This window comes from Sorex fumeus, unplaced genomic scaffold, assembly GCF_029834395.1.
Source record: "Sorex fumeus unplaced genomic scaffold, SorFum_2.1 ptg000043l, whole genome shotgun sequence".
NCBI lineage: Eukaryota > Metazoa > Chordata > Mammalia > Eulipotyphla > Soricidae > Sorex > Sorex fumeus.
This window is the reverse complement of record NW_026606100.1, coordinates 42,783,617-42,807,397: the sequence shown is the minus strand read 5'-3', so window position 1 is coordinate 42,807,397 and position 23,781 is coordinate 42,783,617. Positions and strand designations below refer to the sequence as shown.

At 50.4% G+C, this 23,781-nt stretch overlaps 2 protein-coding genes across 4 annotated transcripts in view; one reads left to right on the top strand and one right to left on the bottom strand.

Annotated features, from left to right (window-relative positions):
* The window catches only part of NRAP (nebulin related anchoring protein), a 77,677-nt gene extending 56,327 nt beyond the window's left edge, over nt 1–21,350 (top strand). For all 3 annotated transcript variants that reach the window (XM_056120658.1, XM_056120657.1, XM_056120656.1), the window contains 10 exons: nt 2,327–2,431; nt 3,977–4,084; nt 4,900–5,211; nt 9,465–9,569; nt 10,441–10,539; nt 11,809–11,913; nt 15,297–15,404; nt 19,346–19,657; nt 20,270–20,401; nt 20,981–21,350. In XM_056120658.1, the coding sequence (XP_055976633.1) occupies nt 2,327–2,431; nt 3,977–4,084; nt 4,900–5,211; nt 9,465–9,569; nt 10,441–10,539; nt 11,809–11,913; nt 15,297–15,404; nt 19,346–19,657; nt 20,270–20,401; nt 20,981–21,085 (1,491 nt within the window). In that variant the 3' untranslated portion in view covers nt 21,086–21,350. The remainder of the gene's footprint in view (nt 1–2,326; nt 2,432–3,976; nt 4,085–4,899; nt 5,212–9,464; nt 9,570–10,440; nt 10,540–11,808; nt 11,914–15,296; nt 15,405–19,345; nt 19,658–20,269; nt 20,402–20,980) is intronic.
* The window catches only part of HABP2 (hyaluronan binding protein 2), a 33,721-nt gene continuing 31,055 nt past the window's right edge, over nt 21,116–23,781 (bottom strand). The window contains exons 12-13 of the mRNA XM_056120659.1: nt 23,332–23,477; nt 21,116–21,833 (exon numbers count right to left, since the gene is read on the bottom strand). Coding sequence (XP_055976634.1) covers nt 21,672–21,833; nt 23,332–23,477 — 308 coding nt within the window. The 3' untranslated portion in view covers nt 21,116–21,671. The remainder of the gene's footprint in view (nt 21,834–23,331; nt 23,478–23,781) is intronic.

Here is a 23,781-nt window from a genome sequence, read left to right as displayed (position 1 = left end):
TGTTAGATTATTGGGGCTAGAGAGATAATATAAGAGTGAAGGTGCTGGCCTTGCATGCAACTGACCCTGGTTTGACCCCTGTTATTACCTAGCTTCTGAGCATGGCTGGTTTGGCTGTCAGCACCCCAGAGACTGGGCAGCACCAGATCCTCGGGTCATATTATTGAACTGCCAATCCAATTGGCAGAGGATTGCTGGTACAAAGCTCAGGACCCCTGAGCACTTCTTGAGAGACTCCCTATCCCCCCAAACAAAAAATGCTGGGTTGTTGGGAAAAGAGATGTGGCTTTTTTTCCTCTTTTCGGGTCACAACCAGAGATGCACAGGGTTACTCCTGGCTCTGGACTCAGGAATTACTCCTGGCAGTGCTCGGGGTACCATATGGAATGCTGGAAATTGAACCCAGGTCAGCCGTGTGCAAATGTTGTGCTATCATTCCAGCCCTCCAAATAAGTGTATTTGTGCACTTGGGACTCATGAGATGATGGAAGATGTGGGCATTTGCATGAGAAGTTTAGAAATAACAGAACCTCCTTACCCAAATCCTAATAACTTTCCAAAAGTAGAGAAGGCTAGGCTGGAAACATGTAGTTTAGTCTACGTCTCCTCGGTCATGGGCAGACATGGAGCAGAAGTAGCATCTCCTGTTGGGGCCAGAGAGATAATATAAGGGTGAATGTGCTGGCCTTGCATGCAACTGGTTGGAAGTTCCGGGTCCCGGACTCCACTCTGTATCCCTAATTTTACATGAACATGGTCACAAGGCTCTTTTGTGCATCACAAGTTCTGATCTGTCCTTCATTTGTTCTCTGGAGATGAACTTGGCCAGCCATCCCTCCGTTCGTTGCCAGCCTGGCTATTATTGAGGAAGGATTTGAGGGTTTCCTGGGACTGATATACACAGTGGTGGTGCCTGGTTTCTCAGATGTCCCCCTTGTCCTTATTTCACCCAGTTTCCACCCAATTCCTGATCAGTGATGCTGGTTGAGAGGGGACATTGGGAAAGAACTCTTCTGATGCCCCCCTCAGTGTTCCTGTCCAGATGGCTTTGCCATAGTGGCTCTTATGGGTTTGGCAAAGAAAGGAAGACGCCAGAGAACCTAACTGGGTACTGTCATTAGTTTTGAGGTTCTCCTTCCAATGTGGACTTCTCAAAGTTGGTTGAGGGATGACTGTATTGTTCAGGTCTAGTCTTCCTCCAAGTCAAAGAGTAAGGAACCACAGCTTGGGATCAGGAAGGTCCAAGAGGTGGGGGATCTTGGGGAACAAGGCTTCAGTTGCCTTTTCAATTCTCGTGGGAACTTCCTGTCACCTTTGGTAGTTCAGTGCTGGGCCAGCGTCTACTGCTGGCTGCTGTTTAGGAGAACTCAGCAACCCCACACCCATGAGAAAAGATGTTTGTGTCCTGGGTGGAGGCACCCAGACAACACAGTCCTCTGTGCCCCATGAAAGGAGCCTGGGCTTGAGGGAAGGACACCGACCAGGCTCTGGGCACCTTCCTTGCACCCCAAAGAGCTATCCCTTAAATGATCTTAGCATTGGCCTGCATGCTGCATCCATGAGGCAAAGCTCTCTGTGACATTTCCAGAGGGTGTTTACCTTTTCATGGCACATAATAGAACAGAGGAGTTATATTTTAGGGTAACATATTCTAAACTGCATCAAAAGTAGTATCTTTTGGTGTGGGAGGATTAGGGGCCATATGTGGCAGTGCTTCAGGGGTCTTTCCTGGTGTTGTTTAGGGGGCCCTATGTAGTACCGGAGATCAAACTGAGGCAGTCCACATGCAAGGCAAGCACCTTAACTCCTGTGCCCTCTCTCTAGTCCCCAAATCAGTGTTGTTTGAGCAGGAGAGGGGCCTCCCAAGCAATGTTCAGAGCACTTGGGAACACTTTCAGCAGTATTCAGCAAGTGGGCTTTATGGTTAGTTCTAGTACCTGGCAATGCAGCTCAGGTCCAGTGAGTGGTACTGGGGGACACTAGGTATACACTGTGTGATGGTTGGGGTCACAAGAGCCACACTCAGGAGGTTTGGGAGACCACATGGAGCTGGGGACTGAACTCAGACCTTATGCATGTAGGGCGTGCCTTCTTGCCCTTGGCTTAGCTCCATCCCATAAAAACAGTCTGACCTATTCTTTTTGTACTGACCCAGCCACGTGTGAAAAGCAGTGCCTCTGCCAGGGCTGACACTACCTGTGATTCAGGTCCCATGAGCCACAGCCTGGCCTTCTCTGCCTTTTAACCGGCCCAAGTGTGTACTGAGGCCCCAATCCTCCAGAAACGCATCCTCTTAGCTTCCGCTCCTTTTTCTCCTTCCACCCAGCGCCTCTACAAAGCTGCAGGGGAGGAATCCAGGCACCAGTACACCATGACGCTGGGGCTGCCCGAGTTTGAACGAGCGAAGATGAACGCAGCCAATCTGAGTGACGTAAGCCTTTTCTACCACTCAAGTTCACGCAAGCACCAAAGCCACACTTGCCCTTGTCTGGGGCCTGGTCTGATTGTGGCTCTTCCCACATCCACAGGAACTTAAATGTGTCTCTTTGGGTGCCCATGTTAAATATTCCTTCCTTTGTGTACATTCACATGACAATTCTGGCTAACCTAGGAGACACTAATAAGCTTTTTCCTTGCTTTTTCCTTTTTTCTTTCTCCCTTTCTCCCTTTGTCCCTTTCTCCCCTCATCCCTTTCTCTCTCTCCCTCCCTTCCTTCCTTCCTTCCTTCCTTCCTTCCTTCCTTCCTTCCTTCCTTGTGGTTTCTGAGTCACACCCAGTGATGCTCAGGCTTCCCCTTGGCTCTGCTCTCAGGGATCACTCCTGGCAGACCTCAATGGGCCATGTGTGATTGGACCAGGGATTGGACCAGGGTCTGCCTTGTGCAAGGCAAATGCCCTACCCACTGTAGTGTTTCTCCAGTCCTGCTAATGAGCTTTTCTGCACCAAAGAGAAAGCTTGGACTTGGCAGAAACAGGATCTGAAACTTTGTACGAGTAAGAAGAAGAGTCTCTTTCTATATCATATATCATATGTTTGGAGCGATTGCACAGCGGGTAGGGAGTCTGCCTTGCACGCAGCCAACATGGCCGACCCGAGTTCGATTCCTCCGCCCCTCTCAGAGAGCCCGGCAAGCTACCGAGAGTATTCGATATGCCAGACACAGTAACAACAAAGTCTCCAATGGAGACGTTACTGGGCCCGCTCGAGCAAATCGATGATCAATGGGAGGGCCTTTACTTACTTACTTACTTACTTACTTTTTTGTTTGGGAGGTTTGGGGTGATGCTCGGGGGTTACTCCTGGCTCTGCACTCAGGAATCACTCCTGGTAGTGCTTGGAGGACCATATGGGATGCCAGGGACTTTTTGTTGTTGTTGTTGTTTATTTTTTTTTAAAGATGACCTAATGATTGCACTCATTTGTGATGGAAAAAACATAATAGGACTCTAAACCTAAGGATAGTAGAAACAAGGGCCAGGAGGATTGGTCCACGGTTGGAAGTCTGTCTCAAGTGCTGAGGGGAGAAGGCAGTTGAGATAGAGAAGGGACCACTATGACAAAGATGGTTAGAAATGATCACTCTGGATAAGAACTGTGTGCTAAAAGTATGTAAAGGAACAAACAAGATCACCTCTCAGTATCTGTATTGCAAACCATAATGCCCAAAAGGGGAGAGACAGAGAGAGAGAGAGAGAAGAGAAAGAGAGAGAGAGAGAGAGAGAGAGAAGAGAGAGAGAGAGAGAAAGTGCCTGCCTTAGAGATAGGCTGCGTGGGTGGGGGTGGGGGGTGGAGGAGGGAAACTGGGAACACCGGTGTTGGGAAATATACACTGGTGGAGGGATGGGTGTTGAAACATTATATGACTGAAAACTGTTCATGAACAACCTTGTAACTGTGTACCTCACGGTGATTCAATTAAAAAAATCAAATCAAATAAAAAAATGTGACTAACATTTACATCTATTCCCGACCGTAGGCAAAATACCAGGAGTCTTGGCGTAATCTGCGGGCTCAGGGCTACAAGCTGACAATGGACGCGCTCCCCTTCCAGACTGCCCGGGTCTCTGGAGACATCGCCAGTGATGTGAGTTAATGACCTGACCTTCCCTCATGCCTTCTTCCTGTTAATGCCATGTAAAACAGTGTCTCTCGTGGGTTTGCCTGAATTAAAGCAAGGCTGTCCCCCCTGTGAGACAGCATGACACCCGTAGAATCTATTAGCTATGAATGAGATACTTGAACGGAAGGAGGAGACGCAGAATCGGAATGTAGACCTGGCCAGAAGGCCGGGCAGGAAAGCTGGTCCCTCTCAGAGCACTGTCTGTGCCCAGGCCTCTGACAGAGGTGTTGCCTGCTTCTAACACCTCCCCTCCACCTTGAGCAGAGAGAACCTGGAGGCTCCCTCTGGCCTCAGCTCAGTGGCATCTGGGGTGCAGGTTTACTGGCTGTATTTCAACCTCTCACTTGAGAGTTCCCATGGCTTCGGGCCGTGAAGGTGACTTTTTCACTCCCACAAACACATCGCGCAGAAAGCGTGGACTTCAAACAGAGGCAGCTGGTCCGTAGGGTGAATGTTCTGCCAAGTGCGACTGGGTAAAGCTCATGTTTCTTTCTTTCTTTCTTTTCTTCCCCCCCCCACCTTTTTGATCGATTGCTTTTGCCCAGAGGACATAGAAGGGGTGTGAGACCTTCTTACCCTTGGGTTGGAGGCTCTAGTTCTAATTAGCGAGGAAGCCAGAAGCAAGGGGATTTTAATTGTTCACACCCCTCGAGGGTCCAACTGCTGCTCATTGTTTGTCCGTTCACTGTCCCAGCCGCTGCCCAGTGTCAGAGCAGGTGCTTCTCCCCTCCATGGACTCTGCTGGCTGTGGCTGCTGACCGCCCGGCCGTTTCTTCTAGTTTCTCTACAGACATGACTTTGTGAAGGAGCGAGGGAGGTGGATCGGGGCCCAGAGCGTCACCGATGACCCCCGGCTCCGGCACTGCCGGCGGATGGGCCAGCTGCAGAGCGAGCTCGCGTACCGGCGGGAGGCGGCTGGTGACCGGGGCCAGTGCCACCTGCCTGGGGACATGGTGCCCCTGGTGCATGCCAGGAAGGCCCAGGCCCTGGCCAGTGACTATGACTACAGGACACGGTGCCACGAGTTCACGGCGCTACCTGAGGACCTGAAGATGTCCTGGGCCAAGAAAGCCCATGCGCTGCAGAGCGAGGTAGGTCCCCCTCCACAGAGTCGGGACGCCTTTTCCCTTCGGACCTCCCACCTAACCCCCACCGGGCCTTGAGGTTCCCCTCATTCAGTTATTCAACAAATACTCACTGAGCACCCACCTGTACCAGGCACGTTTGCAGATCTGGAGTTTACAGTGGCCAGCAAGGGTTCAAACATCACAAGTGACCTTGGATGTGAAGGACGTGAACAAGAAGTGAGCTGGACAGTGACAGGCGGGAGTGCCCACCATGAGTGGGACAGGATATGGGGCCTTGGGGCCAGGAGTCAGCAGACATGTCCAAGCAAGCACCTGGCTCAGGTTCAGTTCCCAGTGCCATATGGTTCCCTGAGTATCTCTGGGTGCACCCTGGAGCATCCCCAGTACCCTCCGGCATCCCAGGACCTGAACTGCACTGCATCTTGGGGTCCTTGCACTGACCTGCTCGCCCCATTGGCTTAAGAACTGCCAGCAGGGCTCCGGGGTCTACCGAGTATCCTTTGGGAGGTCCCAGAAAAGGGAACTTGGTAATTCCCAATGAAAAGGTGGGATTTAAGCAAAAAGCTCAGGGTTCAGAGATTTCCAGCAAACAGGGGAACATAGGTCAGCGTGCGGCTGCCCCAGGCTGGGGAGGCTGGAGGGAAGTGAGTGACTGGATGCATGGAGGATGGTGTTGGGATGGGGACTATATACAAGGGAGAGTAACTGTGACTTGAGCTGCTTCTGCTAAGAGATGGGCCCTCTCGGCCCCTTGAGCTCTCGGGATGTGCTCATAGGTGCATATATGTGTGCCAAGCTCGGTACTGTGAGGCATTGTCCTCCTCATCGCTCTAGGCTCATAGGGCTATGGTCACATGAATCCCAGCATTCATCTTTGGAGTTCTCAGGTGGTCCCCTGGATATCTGGGGACGGGGACACTGCCCATTGATTTGCAGTGACCCTGAGCTTCTTGATGCCACTAATATAGTCCCTCCCTTAGTATGACCACCAAAACTGGCTCCAGGTATGACCCATGTCTCTCGGGGACACATTTGCACAGTTCTCAGTTGTGAACGGGTGTCTCGGAAGTACTTAGCAGAGTGGCTGGGCCTGGGGCTGGCCTAGGAGCTGGGCTCTTCTGATTCTTCAATCTCCAGATTATTCTCTTCCAGAATCTTGGGGACAGGGCTGCTCTGGTTCCCGCTCTGCAGTCCTGGCAGGTGGGAAGAGTACATGGGTGTGGTGTGCTGAGACTAACACTGAATCACTGGGTTCGAATCCTGGCTCTGGACCCTGTGGTTTGCCTTCAGGGAGAATGAAGAGCAGGGGAGGTGTTGGACCCCTGTGCAGGGTGGAGCTGAGGGAATACCCACCCAGGGGCCCCACAGAATGATCTTGCCCCGCATGACTGATGCTCGTGGGGAGAAGCACAGCCTGCCAGGGAGGGCAACCCCCTGAGCCAGATTCAGAGACCGGGGTTGAGGGGGTGGTCGGGCAGAGGGAGCTGGCAGACTCCTAAACTGGGAGCCTGAAATGCATGTGGAATCCCAGCCTTTATAATTGTCACTTACGGGTCTTCGTCCTTGAGCTCACTTTCTCTGCCTTTTTCTCTCTCCACCGGGGAACCAAAGATGTTGATTTGATGGGGGTGTTGAGGGGGTGGGCGGACTCAGCTTTGGGGATTCACAGCTTCTTAAGAAACTGTGCCAGCCACTGTCAGTTTCCCAGAATGAGGACAAAGAAAATGAGACACACCCTGAGGAATGAATCTGAAAGTGGCTTCCAGGCCTTTAATACGTGCATGAGGGGTGGGTGCTGGAGAGATCGGACAGCAGGTGGGGCACTTACTTGCCTTGCATGCAGCTGGATCTGGGTTCAATCTCCGGCATCTCATATGGTCCCCTGAGCACTGCCAGGAGTCATCCCCAAGTACAGAGCCAGGAGTAACCCATAAGCCTCAGGATGTGGTCCAAAATCAAAACAAAAAAGAAAGAAAATATGCAAGGGGAACTAGCCAGACAACAGTCTGAGAACACAGCTGCACAAAAAGCTGATTATTTTTTGTTTGTTTGTGTTTGGGATGTGGGATGCTGGACCACACCCAGCAGTACACAGGGTTCTGTGCTCAGGGATCACTCCTGGTGGGGCCAGGGATTGAACCAAGGTCAGCTGTAAGCTCCAAGGCAAGAGCTTTCCCCGCTGTCCGATCACTCCCGTACCAATGTCTGATTTTCTCTTCTTCTTCTTCTTCTTCTTCTTCTTCTTCTTCTTCTTCTTCTTCTTCTTCTTCTTCTTCCTCTTCCTCTTCCTCTTCCTCTTCCTCTTCCTCTTCCTCTTCCTCTTCTTCTTCTTCTTCTTCTTCTTCTTCTTCTTCTTCTTCTTCTTCTTTTGTTTTGGGTCACACCCAGTGATGCTCAGGGATTACTCCTGGCTCATACATGCAGAGGTTACTCCTGGGGGTGCTCGGGGGACCCTATGGGATGCTGGGAATCAAACCCAGGTCAGCCACGTGCAAGGCAAACGCCCTACCCGCTGTGCTATTGCTCCAGCCCCAGTGTCTGATTTTCTTAGGCTTCATCATGGAAGCCATCTTGGGGCAGCTGATCCCTCTCGCCCCTCCGCCCCTCGCCCCTGCTTTCACGAGGAAGTCTGGCGCAGGTGTGTTGTGTTTTAGGGTCTGCGTGAATAGTCAAAGTGGGTCTGGGAGCAGAAATATCAATAGACCGTCCATTTATAAGAGAGTTGGAGGCGCAGCCAGATCTTTGGGGAACCTGCATCTTGCTTTCTGACTTACCTGCGGATCGCACTGTTCAGCTCAACAAAAGGCGAGTTGAAAGAGCGCTCCCCACTTCATCTCGCTTATGAAAGGAGCCAGGCCTGGCTGTGAAGAGGCCCGGTAGGATTATTCTCACTAACTTAGAAATTTATCCAATTTTCTCTGTTCTTTATCAGAGTGGAAGGCAAAAGCTTTGCCGGTGTAGACTGAAAGATCGCGGTATTAAAAGCAATCTCACTGACATGGGGTTTTGAAACCTGCTCCTGACCCCGAGTGATGTCTCCTTCAGCAGTTGGAAAGCAAGTCAGATTTGCACAGGGGCATTAACCGGCAGACAGTAGATCAGAAACACGCCCCCTTTGAGGCCAGCTGCGAGGAACGCTGGGAATCCTGAAATGAAAGGGAACTAAAAAGGCCGAGAGGCTGATTTCCAGAGTGATATTTCGTGTTACAGCCGAGCTTCTATCTATCTAAATTAGAGAAATGCTATCAACTTCGTTTAGATCCCAAATTTGAGATTTCCTTAGAGACTCTCTTTCCACCTTTAAAAATGCCTAATTTCCATAAAGCCGAGATGAAAAGCATTGGCGACAGTCGTTGGTGGGTGATGCAGGGCAGGTCAAGGAACGGGAGTAATAAGGCTTCACTTTAGAGGAGGCTCCTAATTGGATCCATTGTCTTAGAGCGCGGCTGCTTCTTCTCTCCCAGGGGTGATGCTGGAGATTTTATCTTCCGAGTCCGGGTAATGAAGCATTACATGGATAAATCTGAGCACCCTCCTCTCTTTGCAATATCAGCAAATTATGAGTAGCTGTAGGAAGGGGGTAAACTGAGGCACAGGAAGGTTAAAATGGCTTAAATCCCCTTAGTCGGTTATATCCAAGCTGATTCCAGCTTGTAGAGTGTGAGTTAATGGTTTCCCCTTGCCGCCACCTGACAGGGAAAGATTCAGCGTGTAAAGTGGCTTTTGTCCTGAGCACGCCCACCTGTTTTCAGGAGAACAGAGGAATGGTTATGACCTTCGGGTGTCACAGAGAGAAACTGAGTCACAATTTGGTGAAGTGCTTTGCTCTGAGTCACAGCAGGTTTGATCCAGTGCTCAAAACCCTATTATCCACTAAAAGTGTGTAAAGCTTATTAGATGGGCAATTGCTGGCCCCAGGGCCAGAATGAAAAAGAAAAAAATCAGCCAGGATGAAATATCAGCCAGGTCTGGGCATTTGTCTCTGCCATTCTGTTTCTGTGGCGATCCGTCATTACCGTTTGCTTTCAAGCCTGTCTTCTCTTCACAGAGGGGCCAGGGCTGGGGGTCCTGCATAATCCACTACTGAGTTCCTGGTGGAACGCCCAAATTTACATGCAGAATACACTGCACATAAAAGCGTGGAAATGTCATGAGGATGCCTGATTGCAAGTGCTATAACATGTGAGACTCTCTTTGAGACACCGCCCATAATCTAGACATACTCCTAATAAAAATCGATTCTTTTCCTTCTACAGTTCCACTACAAGTCAGACCTGATGGGCATGAAGGGGACAGGATGGCTGACACAGAGCTCTCCACAGATGGAGAGTGCAAAGAAGGCCGGGGAGCTCATCAGTGAGGTACCATACTGGATTTTCCCAGGCTTGCAACCAGCACTTACCTCCACTTACCAGGGAAGTGGCTCTGGACAGGAGACAGGGAGCTCTCTGATAACCCACAGCTACTGAGTCCCAGTGTATTTCTGGGGCTATTGGCAACCAAATCCCAACACAGACTCCAGACATTACCCAAGAGATTTCCCTTACTGACTGAGTTGCTAAAGGCACTGTATAAATTGGCCTGTGAAATATGGAGGGTGTGTTAGAAGGTTCTAGTAGAAGTGCTTTGGTAAACTGTGATCTAAGCTGGCCCAGTATTTCCATGGTGGGGGTGGAGGGGTACCCACCTGTTAAGAACTTTCCACCCACCTACCAAGTTTAGAGTGTCCAGAGGTTATTTGATTTCAGATGGTGTTAGAAGTCCCACAGGGACACTAAGTTAACTCAAGTCACTGCCCTATCAGTGACCTGGGATCACTCCTGGCAGTTCTCAGGGAAACATATCCAGTGCTGGGGATCCAACCATGGTCAGCTGTGTAAAAGGCAAGTGCCTTATGTGCTATATTATCTCTCTGGTCCCCTTAAATTCCTTGTTGACAGGCTCTAAGCAGACCCCCTATTCAAGGAGAATGCTGCCCTTCCTGAATGTCTGGCCATAAGCTATGGTGTTCTGTAACTTTTTTTTTCAGAAACAAAAATACCCATAAAACATCCCTTTCTATGGTTGCCTCTTGCATTTCTCCCCGAGTCTTGTTAAGGGCCCACCAAGAAGAAAGACTATTCCTCAACACTATCCTCGGCATATTTGGCACTGAGGAGGTGGTGAAACTGTGCCTGGAAAATTATACCGTGTTCAACGGGTCTCTTGGCAATGTCTCTCTTCCCTGTGCAGAGCAAATACCGCAGAAGACCAGACAGTATCAAGTTCACCACAGTGGTCGACTCCCCGGACCTGGTCCATGCCAAGAATAGCTACTTGCACTGTAATGAGGTGGGTGCTTCTGTTTAATCTCCCCAGACCCCTGGCATTTGGGAAGGGGAGTGGGGAGGCTGCTCTCTGGGGGATGCTTGTGAACTCAGACTCTGAACTTGGGCTTCTGTTAACCACATGCCCGTCTTAATCCCCACCATCTTCAGTTCTGTTTGAAAGATGTGGTGAAGTGATTTTGTTGAAGATTAAGTAAAAACCAAGGACTGGAAGTTTTTAGCCAATATCTTGAATATCCTAATAAATATCCCTGCTTTATTATGTCTTGATTCGTAATCATAATAATAACACTGAATTATTTTCTCTTTGCCAAACAGCAGCGAGGACATATTTTAATTGTTCAGATAATAGTAATTGAATTTGAAGGTGAACTGAACCCACTTAGTAAATAACAAAAGATAAAGATTAAAGAGACTGTCTGGGGGAGATAGTACGGGGGATGGGGTATATGAATATGCCTCGTTTGCACCTGGCCATGTTTGATTTCCAGCATCACATGGCTTCCTGAGCATCACCAGGTGTGGCTCCACTAGTTCCCAGCACCATATCCTGTGCCCTAAGATTGAGTTGCTTGTCCTGCTGATTGGGTATTGCCAAGAGGTACCCCTGGACCCTTGAAAGACTCCCCCTCTCTGACATGGCCACTTTCTGCTTTTATTCTCATAGGATGTTATTCCATTTCCTCTCACCTACAATTATTTCAAAGGCTAGGATGTTGACATAGTCTTCTCTGAAATTGTCTGGGGACAGAGCTTACCAACCAGCTGACATTGGCAAAGGCCAAGAAACAGTGGGGGTTCCAATACCACGTCTGTCTGGGAACCCAGGTGGACAAGGAAAGCTTGACTTTTCTGAATACCTATGAAGCTGTTTTATCATTGAAAAAGGACTTACTCATGCTACTCATTTTATCAAGTTGCTACCGTTACTGTCCATGTTAGGAAAGACAATATAAAGTTAGTAGTAAGGAAGCTTGTTCACTTTTTCTAACACTGAAGTCATTGTAACATGCAAAGATGCTGTCTGTGGTTCGTTTGAAGCAAATCTTAAACAAGTCTCCAGAACACTGCAGCCTCGTGTGGTCCTAGTTTCCTGGATCTCCAAGGGACAGAGATCTGGGACTAGCCTGCATGTGGGTTTGGATTCCAGCCTCCTGGTGGCATGTGCTGGGAGGACAAAGGCAGGAGGAAAACTGCCCCCCCTCCCCACCCTGTGATCCCAGAAGTGCATTTCCAGTTCCTTCTCCAGTGACCCTGCGTCTGTCTCCCACAGCGCCTGTACAGATCAGGGGATGAGGAGTCCCGGCACCGATACACCCTGATCCCCGACCACCCAGAGCTCACCAGGGCCCGCCTCAACGCGATGCATCTGAGTGATGTAAGTGAGCACTGTCCCGGCTGTATGTTCCTGTAACTGAATTGGATTTGGTTTTGGTTTGGGGGCCATGCCCAGTGGTTCTCAGACTGAACTGCGTAGAGATTATTCCTGGTGAGGCTCAGGGGATTTTATGTGGTATTGGGGGGGGGTCAAACCCAGGTTGACCTCATGCAAGGCAAGTGCCCTACACACCGTACAATTTCTCCAGCACCCTGGATTGTGTTTGTTGCTGTGTGTTTATAAGAAAGGCTATAGGGAGAGAGCACTTAGAATAGACAGTGTTGGATCAGGAGTGGGATTTGACACTTTCCTCTCTGAGCCTGTTTTCCTCCACTGTGAAATGGGGTACCGGGGGTTCCTTCCTGCTCTGAAATTCTGAGTCTGGGCTTGACTTCACAGGGTTCAGCTAGGTGCTACCATCAGGTGGAGCAGCCCTTGGCAGATAGAACACCTCTTTCCCCCCGCCCTGCCCCCTCCCACACACAGAGTTTTCGGGACCCCTGTCCTTGGTGACTCAGAGCTGCAGAACTTTGGGACCAGTTGGAGACTTACTTTCTCCCCATGGGCTGGAAATGCCGAGAAAAAGCTGCCACCATTGTAAGCAGCCCATCCTCGGGTCTAAACTCAATTCATTCTTTGTGCTGGGCTGTGGCCTCCTGCACTTTGGTTTCCCTTGGATGTGCCCCTTCTGCATGGCTCACCAGGATGCTGTTTCCCAGATCCCGGCTTGTTGTTGGCAGGGGTTGGAGGCCCCTGGTTGTAATAGAATAGGCGGCCGCTTGGCCAGCAACGCTGTGATCCAGGATAACAGGTAGCCCGCAGCACCATCAAAAGATGCCGTCAGATCAGAATAACACAGGCGAGTGTGTCGGTCTGGGGCCGCATGGGGCCTCCCAGAGCTGGCCATTCTTCCCTCCCGGGCCTGGCCATTGTGTCCTGGGGCTGCGTGCCGATCAACAGCTGCTCCCCTTCACCCCAGAGAGATGCCTTCTAGTTAGCGTGTGTATTAGTTTGTTGCGTTTGTAAAGCCCTGTGGGATCCCACGCAGTGAAGGCCACGGTGCTTTGTAAATATGAGTGATTATGACCATTTGATGCCTTTGAGGGATGTGCAAGGGATAATTTTAGAACAGCAGCTCCAGTGGGCTGACCTCCATCTGGGGAAGAGGGGTCTCCCCCCTCAGCAGTGCTGGGACAAAACCTCCATCTCATTAATGCTGCAAGGAGAGGGAGAGGCAGACCCCCAAGGGAGCAGATCCTGGAAGCCCCTGGGCCTGGCCTTAGGGCTCCACCAGCACCCTACTGATGGAGGATGGTTGCACAGGCCTAGAGCCTCCTCCCACCTCAGGAGTAAGCTGGGGCTGCAGAGTCTCAGCTGAAAACAGCCACTGGGCATGCAGATATGGAGAACTCATGAACCCCTTTTGAAAGGAGCCCTTCTTGGGGGCGTGTGCAATGCGCACAATTGGATCAAGTGTTCTGGGAGGAGGATGTGGCGGGGAAAGTGACCTTCCTGGGCAACGAAAGCCATTGAGATGTGCAAGGCAGCCGAAATAACTCAAAATCAAATGCCTCTAATGTGTGAGGATGAGGACAAAACTCTGCCCACTGTGATAAAGAAGAGCAATGCCCAGGGTTCCAAATCAAAGCGCCTCCAGGATCTAAAGACTCCCAGTGGCAAGGCAAAAATCTCAACAGAAGCAGAAAAACGCAGGCAGGAAGTGATGTCAACCAAGCAAATAGTTTACAGGGAGATGTGATGGGGAGAAAAGGAGTCAGCACCAAGTACGAGGGTAGAGGCTGGGGGTGGGGGCAGATGTCAATCTGGGCCATTCCCCCGAGTGCACCCTCAGTTACAGGGTCTCTTCAAAGATCAAGGTGCTTTGAACACCAAAGTGCGGGTGGCATTGGAGTTTGAGACAGTGTAGCTTGGTATGTCCCCGGATCTTGTGACCCAAGCGTGGATCTGGTGGGGATGCCTATAGGTGATCCCCGGGACTGTTCTTTCCAGCCAGTAGGGGGTTGTCTACCCAGTGCTGCCCTGCTGAGATCAGTAGGTCGGTGAGACCACCCAAGCGGAAGCAGAACATTGATGGGGAGGTGGGGTTGGCACTATCTGAAGGTGCCTCCCCTCTTCCTGGAATCTCAGTTCTTCTGCTAAACTCAACTGTAATGGCCTATTTGAGAGCCAGTCTCCCCAGCCTCAACCATGATGGCCTTTTCTGCTTCTGGACTCTTGGAGTTCATGGGTGGAGGGTGTGTGGTTTGTCATCATAGATGTTGGTCTGGGAGGGGATCTGAAGGAGATGGTGATACTTGGCATAAGATGATAGGATGCAACATATTGGCCCAGAAGCTTTGGGGTCCCCTCTAGTTACAGGGTTCCCTGAGACACTGTGCTTTTTACATGCCATATATTTCTCCTCTGTTTCTTCACCATCTCCTATGGAACAGAACCCCATCCCTGACCTCTGAGTCTGAGTGATGAAATGAAGGCTCTTAAGGGCCCCTGATTTGCCTTGGTTCATGAAGTGAGGGACTGGCAGTGGTCTGATGCTGTCAGTTTGTTATCCATTGGCCCTGGATGTCACCTGCCGCCTCACCTCTCTGTGTCTGAATAAAGGACAGTCATCCAGTGGCGTGTCTGGATGCTTCCTCCCACGGAGCTGTTTCTTTATTAGAAAGAAAGCCACTGACTCCGTGAAGGCCTGGAGATTCAGATGTCAGTGACATGGGTCAACCCGAGGGGAGAGGAAGTGCTTCCAGACTCCCAGAGGGAGTGTGAGGGTGATGTGGAAAGGGAAACCGTGGAAAAGGGAGAAATGGAGTGCCAGCATCAGATACTGGTTCACGTTCCTGAACATTCCCATTAACTCAGGGAAGCTCTTCCTTGCACACAGGCACCAGGAACGACTCAGTATGCAGCAAGCTTATAGCAGCGGCATGATGTGGGCCCAGAGGGAGTCTGGGGTGGGGGTGCAGTGGTCCCTGGAAAGCCAATGCTGCTTCCCAACCCCTGTGTGCCAGCACATGAGGAATGGCACTTGGGGTTTGTGGTTTTCTTTGGTTCTGAAGGTTTGAATTCTGGTTTCTGTAAGCAAGGCACCAAAGGTGGAAAGTCTGAGTGGAAGGATGGGCTGGAGATGAGCAAAACAACAGATGGCAAGATAACCTCCCTTCCCCTCACCAGCTATATATACATCTGAACCCCAATTTCATCAGCTCTCTCCTCAGTTCCTGAGCTGGGAAGGTCTTCAGGATGAGTTTAAACCTGGTCTGTGCCATCCTGGGCACCAGTGAGGCACAGGGAAGATGCTGAGGACCGTCCACATGTCCCCTCTGTTCTTGCCTCTGCTCACTTTGTGCTTTGCTTTCTTGGTCTAGAAAGTCTATCGGAACTCCTGGGAACAGACCCGTGCTGGAGGCTATGACTTCAGGCTGGATGCCATCCCCTTCCAGACTGCCCGGGCTTCCAGGGATATCGCCAGCGATGTAAGTCTCCTGCATTCTTTCTCCTCTCAGTGAACATGAGCAACAAGAGGCTTTTATCTGAAGTATAGCATGATTGGGTAGGAATTTAAAAAAAAAAAAATCTCAGGGCTAGGACAAAGAAGACGTTACTGGCACCTGCTCGAGGCAATCGACGAACAACAGGGTGGTCGTGATCGTGATCGTGATCGTGATAGCATGATTGGGTAGACAGGAATTGGGGGCTCCTAGATTGGTTTCAATCCCAATTCTGCATCAGTCACTTAGCAGTTGATTTTTGGAAGGGGCTCCCAAGTGGTTCTCAGAGACCACAATAGTTCTTCCCAGTGATTCTTGACTAACTTGGGTGGCAGTTCAGTGCAAAGCCTTATGGTGCTATGAATTACCCAAGCCACACTGGTGGTGCTCAGAGTAGGGTTGGGGATAGGTGTGCGCTCAGCTGCACCTGGTGATGCTCAGGAAACCATAAGGTACCAAGGGGTCAAACTGGGTATGTAAAGCATGTGCCTTAACCGCTAATCTCTCTAGCCCTATACAGCCTATTTTATGTTGAGGTACGTTCTCTTTATATTTACATTGTTGAGAGGTTCTATCATACATGAATTTTTTTAAAAAAATATTTTTAAATCCTTTCATCATCCTTTGAGTTACTAATAACTTTTGTGTTCTCTTGTTGTTATTGTTGATGTGGTATATTATGTTGGTTGTTGTGTGAATATGAACCATCCTTGAAACCCTGAAAGGAATCTCACTTATTTATGATTTATGATCCTGTGAAAGAATGTGTTGCTTGACAGTATTTTGTTGTGAAATTTTACATCTCTGTCCATCAAGGATATTGGTTTGATTTCTGTGTGATGCCTTTTTTGGTTCTGATATCAGGGCACTGCTGGTTTCATAAAATGTGTTTTGAAGTGTTCCCTCCTCTTCTCTCCTCAGATTATTCATAAGAGTTTGAGAAATATATGCATTAAAATTCCTTTGAATGTTCAGTAGAATTCCCCAGATAAGCTATCTAGTTGTATACTTTTATTTGAGGGGAGGTTTTTGATTTCTGATTCCATCTTTTTACTAGTAATTGATCTACTCTGATTTTATATTTCTTCCATATTTTTTTCTCAGAAAAGTGTGGAATTATCTATATCCTTACTCACCTACAAAGTTTTTGGATAAAAAATATATGATGATAGTTTTATGATAGTGTATCTAGGATTATATATGGCATGTTTTACTCTTGCTTCCTTTACATTCTTTAGTTTTTGACATTTTAGTGTTTTCTGTTGTGGTATGATCTCTCTGGGATTATTTTATTTGAAACTCTTATTTCTGAGTAGTTGTTTATTTCCCCATATTGGGAAAGTATTCAATCTTATTTCTTAAAGTTTTCCAACCCCCTGTAATGCAAATATTATTTTACTTGATGTTCTCCCATATAACCGTTAAGCTCTCTTTATTTTTATTTATTTATTTTTGCTTTTTGGGTCACACCCGGCAATGCACAGGGGTTACTTTTGGCTCTGCACTCAGGAATTACTCCTGGCAGTGCCCGGGGGACCATAGGGGATGCTGGGAATTGAACCCAGTTGGGCTGCATGCAAGGCAAACACCGTACCCGCTGTGCTATCGCTTCAGCCCCTCTCTTTATTTTTAAAATTATTATTTTTTGTTTAGATGAGCACCTCTGCACTGTCTTCAGGCTCACTTATTCTTCTCCATAAGTTATGCTAGAAGATCCCTTTATTGTATTCTTCAGTTCAGTATTTGTATTGCTTGCTTTTATTTTCTGTCTCTGTTGAAATTCTCACTATCCTTACCCATTATTCTGAGTTTGTTAAGAATCATTTTGACTGGGGCTGGAGTGATAGTACAGCAGGTAAGGTGTTCGACTTGTGTCCTGCTAACTAGGGTTCAATCCCCGGCTTCCTATACAGTCCCCTGTGCCCTGCCAGGAGTATTTCCGGAGTGCAGAGCCAGGGGTAACCCCTGAGCATTGCTGAGTGTGAAACACCCCACCAAAAGAAGGAATCTTTATGATTGTTCCTTTGACTTCTTTATCTGATAGATTATTTAAGTTTCATTATGATCTTTTCCTGAGGCTTTATATTGTTCTTCTATTTGTCACACATTCATTTGTGTCTTCATTTTACTTACATCTTTGAGCAAAACATCTCTCAGAAGCAAAATAACTACCTCTCCCAATCTTGAAAGAATGGCCAACACCTGTGTAGGTACTAGACTTATCATCCTACTTTGTCCTACTTTGTCCTATTTTGTAGTTGTCTCTTGAACTTTTGAGGTTGTCTAGGTCTTCTGGTTTATTTTGAATTTTTAGTGCTTTGAAGCCACACTGGCAATGCTCAGGGGTTCCTCCTATCTCTGCACCCAGGTATTAACTACCAGCAGTGCTCACAGGACAATATGCTGGGGATTGAACCTGGGTCAGGCACATGCGAGGCAAATGCCCCACCCACTTACTATCACTCAAGTCCCAAGGACTCCTTGTCTAACCTTGATAGATTTCTGCCTTTGAGGCTATTTCCAGATTATCAATAGTGATAACTCAAGGGTAGTCTCTCTCTGCACATCATTTCTGACTGATTGGAGGCTGAGTCCTCAGTCATATGTTTTTAATGTATGCCAATAACAGCAATTCCAACTTAATAAAACCCAGCCCTGAAAAATAAAACCAGAAGACACAGAGGTGAGTGAAATAATCTCCTCTTGATGAGCCAGTGTGCGGCCTCCATCACTCAGGCTGAGTCTTCAGGCCTCCCTTCCCCCCAACAACCCATCGCCCCCAAATAGAACACCAATAGTATCGTGCTGTGGGACTGCAGTTATAAACCCAATTGACTAGCCTCTAGACTCCATAATATAGACATGGTCCAATGGTGAAAATGGCAATGACCAGGTTCCAGAAGAAGGAGTTGAGTCTCTGTTCTGGGAGGCACTGGTGAGCTGCAGCAAAGCTAGGGGCAGGTGCAAAATGATAGACCTTCTGTCTGTCCCTGCAAAGAATTTCCACAGACCCTTGCCTCTGGAAGGTGCTTGAAGATTAGCTCAGAGTTAGCTTCCTGATGACATGGATGCTTTGCTATTGCCCTCCTTGTATCCTGGGTAAGGAGGTTTACAGACTTGCTAATTAAGGGGGGAATCTTCCACACTCTTGTGTCTCCTGATCTCAATCCCCATTAGTTTTCAAAGCTCAGTTTTGAGGGGGGGCTACCCACAGCTCTATACTCAGAGGTTCCTCCCCCTGGTTCCTTGGGGAACCATGTGATATTGGGGATTGATCTGGCACCTCTTGCATGCAAAGTATATGCTTACCCCTTAAATTATCTCTTTCCAGCCCTAAAAGTTAGAAGTTTGAGAGGCCTGTCTCTTGAGTACAGGTCCTCAAAGCTGGATGCCTGCTGTGGGTGGAGAACCCTCATTTCTCAGTAAAAAGATTCCTTTTGGTTAGCTCCTTCCTGGCTGGTTATCACACGAGGCGTGTGTTTGGTGAGGAGATCATGTCTCTGGCTCTCCTTCCTATTTTGGTATAGCTGTTTGACCCCTGTGGTGGAGGGACTGGCAAGCTTGTTTCAGGATCTTTTTTTATAGGGAACATTGTCCCATGTATAGCAGTGTATGAGGGTCTCTGGAGACATCCTGATACCAATGCTCCCCTCTTGAGTTTCACCTCCCACCGAATATGCTCATGGTCCCTGGGCTGTAGGTTTATTCTTTCATTGTATCAGATGGAGAAACTGAGGCTTAATGAGACTGAGTGGCTCCAGGCCACAGGGCAAGAAGAGAGCAGACTTCAGAGTTTGGGTCAGCTCGAGTCCAAAATTGTGTCTGTTCAACTGTTGAATGTCCTGCTGAGCTTCCTCAGGACCAACCCCAGAGGGGAGATCCCCTGTGTCCCCCTTCATCACCCTTTCTGCTCCTTTGACCCACAGTTCCGCTACAAAGAGGCCTTCCAAAGAGAGCGGGGCCTACAGATCGGGTACCGCAGTGTCCAAGATGACCCAAGGACGATGCATTTCCTCAGTGTCGGCAAACTCCAGAGTGACAATGAGTACAAGAAAGACTTTGCCAAGAGTCGGTCCCACTTCCACAGCCACCCCAACCAGCCTGGCTTCCTCCAAGCCAAGAGGAGTCAGCAGTTGGCCAGCGATGTCCACTACAGGCAGCCCCTGCCCCAGCCCACCTGTGACCCGGAAGAGCTAGGCCTGAAGCATGCCCAGAAGGCGCACCAGCTGCAGAGTGATGTAAGCAGGCCTTCCCAGCGGCCTTTCCCTCTGGATCTGAGCAGGGGATAGGCAGAACCCAGGCCTCCTGTGAACCCTGGAGTCCTGCCTGAGAGCCATCTCTGCGCAGACCTGCACCATGCACCCCCTCACAACCACCATGCAGTCTCCCTCCCCAGAAGAGGAACTGAGATGTGGGGTGCGTCCGGGGGCCTAGGGAAGTCACCATTAGTAGCAGACAGTCACAGGTGAGAGAAGGGAACTTCATCTGATATAAAGGGAGAGCCCAGCTGTGGACTGTCCCGCGAGCCTGTCTCCGGGGGCTGGTAGCAGTCCCTTAAGCCTTGTGCTTTGTCTCAGATGAGGCTAAAACCCAGAGGTGGAGTCTCCCCTCAGAGCACAGAGCCACGGAAGGCGGAGGACTCTCAGAACTTGAATTGGGTCTCCCCACCCTGCACCCCATGCCAGTGGTCATCACTTGGTTGAAGGCAGGAAGGACAGTAAGATGCTGACTATCTCCAGACTCCCCAGTGACACCCCGTATTCTAGCTGTACCCACCTCCAGCCGCCTTTTGAGTCTTCGCCACCCTGTGCCTTGCTAACAGTCTTCTCTTGCCTCCCTCTTCTCTCCAGGTCAAGTACAAATCGGACTTGAACCTGACCCGTGGTATTGGCTGGACCCCTCCTGGCTCCTACAAAGTGGAGATGGCTCGGCGTGCCGCAGAACTGGCCCATGCCAGGGGCCTGGCCCTGCGGGGTGCAGCTGTAAGTAGCCAGGTTGTGCCCCCACCTGCTGGCCGGGACTCTAGAGAAGGCAAACTCCTTGTTTCTTTTCAAACTTTATTTTTCGGTCAGAGGCCAGCAGGCTCTCAAGATGTGTGAGATGCCACAGAAGCGAGGCGCCTAATTTCCAGGGTCTGGGATGGCCAGGCAGCTGACCCGTGGGTTAAACTTCCTGCAGGGTTTGCTCTGAAGTCACAGCCATTAGTTCTGCGGAGACACACCGACTGGGGCGACATCAATCCCGGGCCACGGCGGCCTGGGCTGGGCCGACTGCGTGCTCGTTACATTGGCAGAAAGGCTCAGGGACTTGCGTCTACCACGCTCCGTTTCTGAACCCCGCTTTGTTCAGAAGAAAGACGCTATGGGCTAAATGAGCACAGGCAGCCTTCTCCCGGCCTTGAGGGTCCTTCTTCCCGGGGAGGGGAGGGAGGGGAGAGGCCAGGGGTTGGAGGGAGGCATTTTAAATGTTCCCCCGGGCATCTGAGACAGCTTCTTCTTATGGGAGCAGGGCTGGGGATGGGATCGCTCATTTGAACTCAGGCAGCTGTTTGATTTCTGCAGGGGGGGCCAGAGGCTACAGAGACTGGAGATAATCAGAGGGGGGATGTGAACCCGGATGCCGCTGAAATCCTACATGTCAAAAGGAGGAAGGCTCTGGTGTTGTGAGTGAGCCGCGAACACCCCGGATTCTTGGGATTGAAGCTGGATTTGCGCGCCGGAGCCGTGCTGAGATGGCTTCAGTCGGGCCGAGCTGTCAAAAGCAGCGCGCCTGTCCGTCCGCCAGCTCCTCCTGCTACTGGAAAACGCAGCCCTGAAAGCGAACGTCGCCTTGGGGGGTTCCTCTGTTTGCTTCCTGGAGGTGGGGGTGTGGCTGGGGGGCGGTGTGCAGGTTCCGAGTATCCGGGATGAGGAATAAAGATGGCAAAGGTGATCGCCACTGAGGCTGGCTGTCTTCAAGTCCTGTATTTGCACACATCCCAGGTGGAGGGGTCGGGGGTGCTGGTTTTCTAGAAGGTGCAGGTGTTGGGTAGGAAGCATTCACAGTCGAATTCCGACGGTTCTGGAATTTCCTGGAGGAGTCCGGTAGGAGGGCGATGACTGGTGACAGGCAGCCGAAACCCGCGTTCACCCCTCAGGCTGGGAGCAGGAGTCTCTGCTTAGAGCACTGTTGCCTGCCACAGGGCCCCCTGCCTCGTCTCACCACCCCGAGGGCTGAGGAGGGTGGGGTGGGCTCTGGGCTCCGCAGGGCACCTCAGCAGCTCTCCTGGTGAATGGTGGCTTTGATCCAGTTGAGGAACTTGGTCACTTGGGTGTAGACGCCTGGCTTCGTCCCGCAGTCCATGCCCCAGCTCACGATCCCACTGACGTAGTAGGTGCCATCCTTCTCGCAGGTCAGAGGGCCCCCAGAGTCCCCCTGAAGGGAGAAGACGTGGACATTCAGTCCTAGGGGTCAGGCGCCAGGAAGAACCGCAGGTGGGAGGGCTGGCAATGCCAGCAGCTCTGCTAAATGCTGACACGGCTCTTCTATGCCTGACAGGACACTCCGTTCTTGCTGGAGAGAGCCTGTGGGGGCTTGGGGGAGGAGCCTCTGGTGGGCGATGAGCCATGCCCATGCTGACTCCTCACCTTGGTCCCGTGGCTCCCCTGATGCCTCCCCCTGGTCTTCTGACTCCCCCTGAGCCTCACCTGGTCCCATGGGCTTACCCTGACACTTGGTCCTGGTCCCACGTGTGACCCTGACTCCTTACCCTGCTTCCATGGGATAACCCTGTTGCCTCATTCTGGTCCTCTAGACTCATTCCTGTGTGTCCTTGGGAGTCTCTGTTTCCACAGTGCCTGGGCAGGGGGCGGGCAGTACCTTCCATGGGGGCTTTTCCAGGGTCTCCAGGGCAGTAGTGTGGAAAATAGGGCCCAGAGGCAACGGGGTCTAGGCCCGTGTTTCCAAAGCAGACGACGCTGCCCTGGTAAGAGCACTGCACAGACCCAGGGCCAGTAGTAGCCCCTAGTGCAGCAGGAAGTGGGTAGAGTTTGGGGAGGGGTTGATGAGTGATATTGAGTAGAAGAATTAATCAGTTTGGGACTTGCCAGGTTCTAAACCTCTGAGGAAGCACAGCCCCCAGACCCAAAGTCCCAGACTAGGAGAAATGGCAGGTGGGCCCTAAGTTTCCTGTGAACAAAGAAGGGCCTCCAAGAGTTCCTCATTCCCAACCTGTTTCCTGTAGTTTGATTCTCTCTCTCTCTCTTTCTCTCTCTCTCTCTTTCTCTTTCTCTCTCTCTCTCTCCCCCTCTCTTTCTCTCTCTCTCTCTCCCCCTCTCTTTCTCTCTCTCTCTGACACACACACACACACACACACACACATACACACACACACAAAGTACTTAATGCTACTTTGAATCCTCTGGGCTCTCATCCTCTTCCTGTGAATTCTCTGAGTTCTCATCCTTCTCTTCCTGTGAATCCTTTGGGCTCTCATCCCCTTCATGTGAATCCTCTGGGCTCTCATCCTTCTCTTCCAGCCCTGAGTCTTCTGAACATTTCACTCTGTTCACACACTGCTCGGTCCCAAAGCCAAAGCACCAGTCTCACATGTAACACAGAAGCACAGTCCCTGGTGTTGACATTTAAGACTAACGTTCTGTGGATGAAGCTAGCACCTGTCTGAGGCAAAGGCTTCTCCCACGAGTGGCACGAGAAACTGGTTAGACTCCATAGTCCAATACTGCGCCCCTGGATGGAGTGGTTGGTCTCACCTCTGTTGGGGCAGGTATGTCTGCTGGGCCTTAGCTTTAGGGCCACTGAGATGCTACCTGATCCCAGGTGGGGGAAGCTGGGACCCCTCCCCCACCCCGGACAGCTGAGGAGCTGAGTTTCCTGCCACCCTCTGCCTCCCTACGGATGTTTGGCTTCTCACCTGGCAGGTGTCCGTGCCAGGCTTCTGCAGGTTTCCTGCACAGATCATGCTGTCATCAACCTGCTGGTTGTAGAGTCGGCGGGCGTTGCACGCCGTGTTTCCGATCAGCTTCACTTTGGCATCTAGGAGCTGACGGGACCCACGTCCTGGGTGGGGCAGAGGGGTAGAGAAAGGAAGTCGCTCTGGTTGCCCAGGATGCCCACTCACTCAGAAGTCAGCAGTGCTAAGAAGGAATTTTCCTTGTCTTCCTGGGCTGAGGGTCCTTGGCTTTCAGGCCTGGCCTTGCCTGCATATCTAGGCTGGGTCTGTCCCAAAGGCCAGGACCGTTTCTTCTATCTTCCAGCCCAGACCCTTGAGTCCTGGATGGCCGTGAGGGTGTCCTAAATCTTTGTTTATTTCCTGGGCCATGCTGATGGCTGGCATGGAGCAGGCTTTAAGTGAGGGATGAGA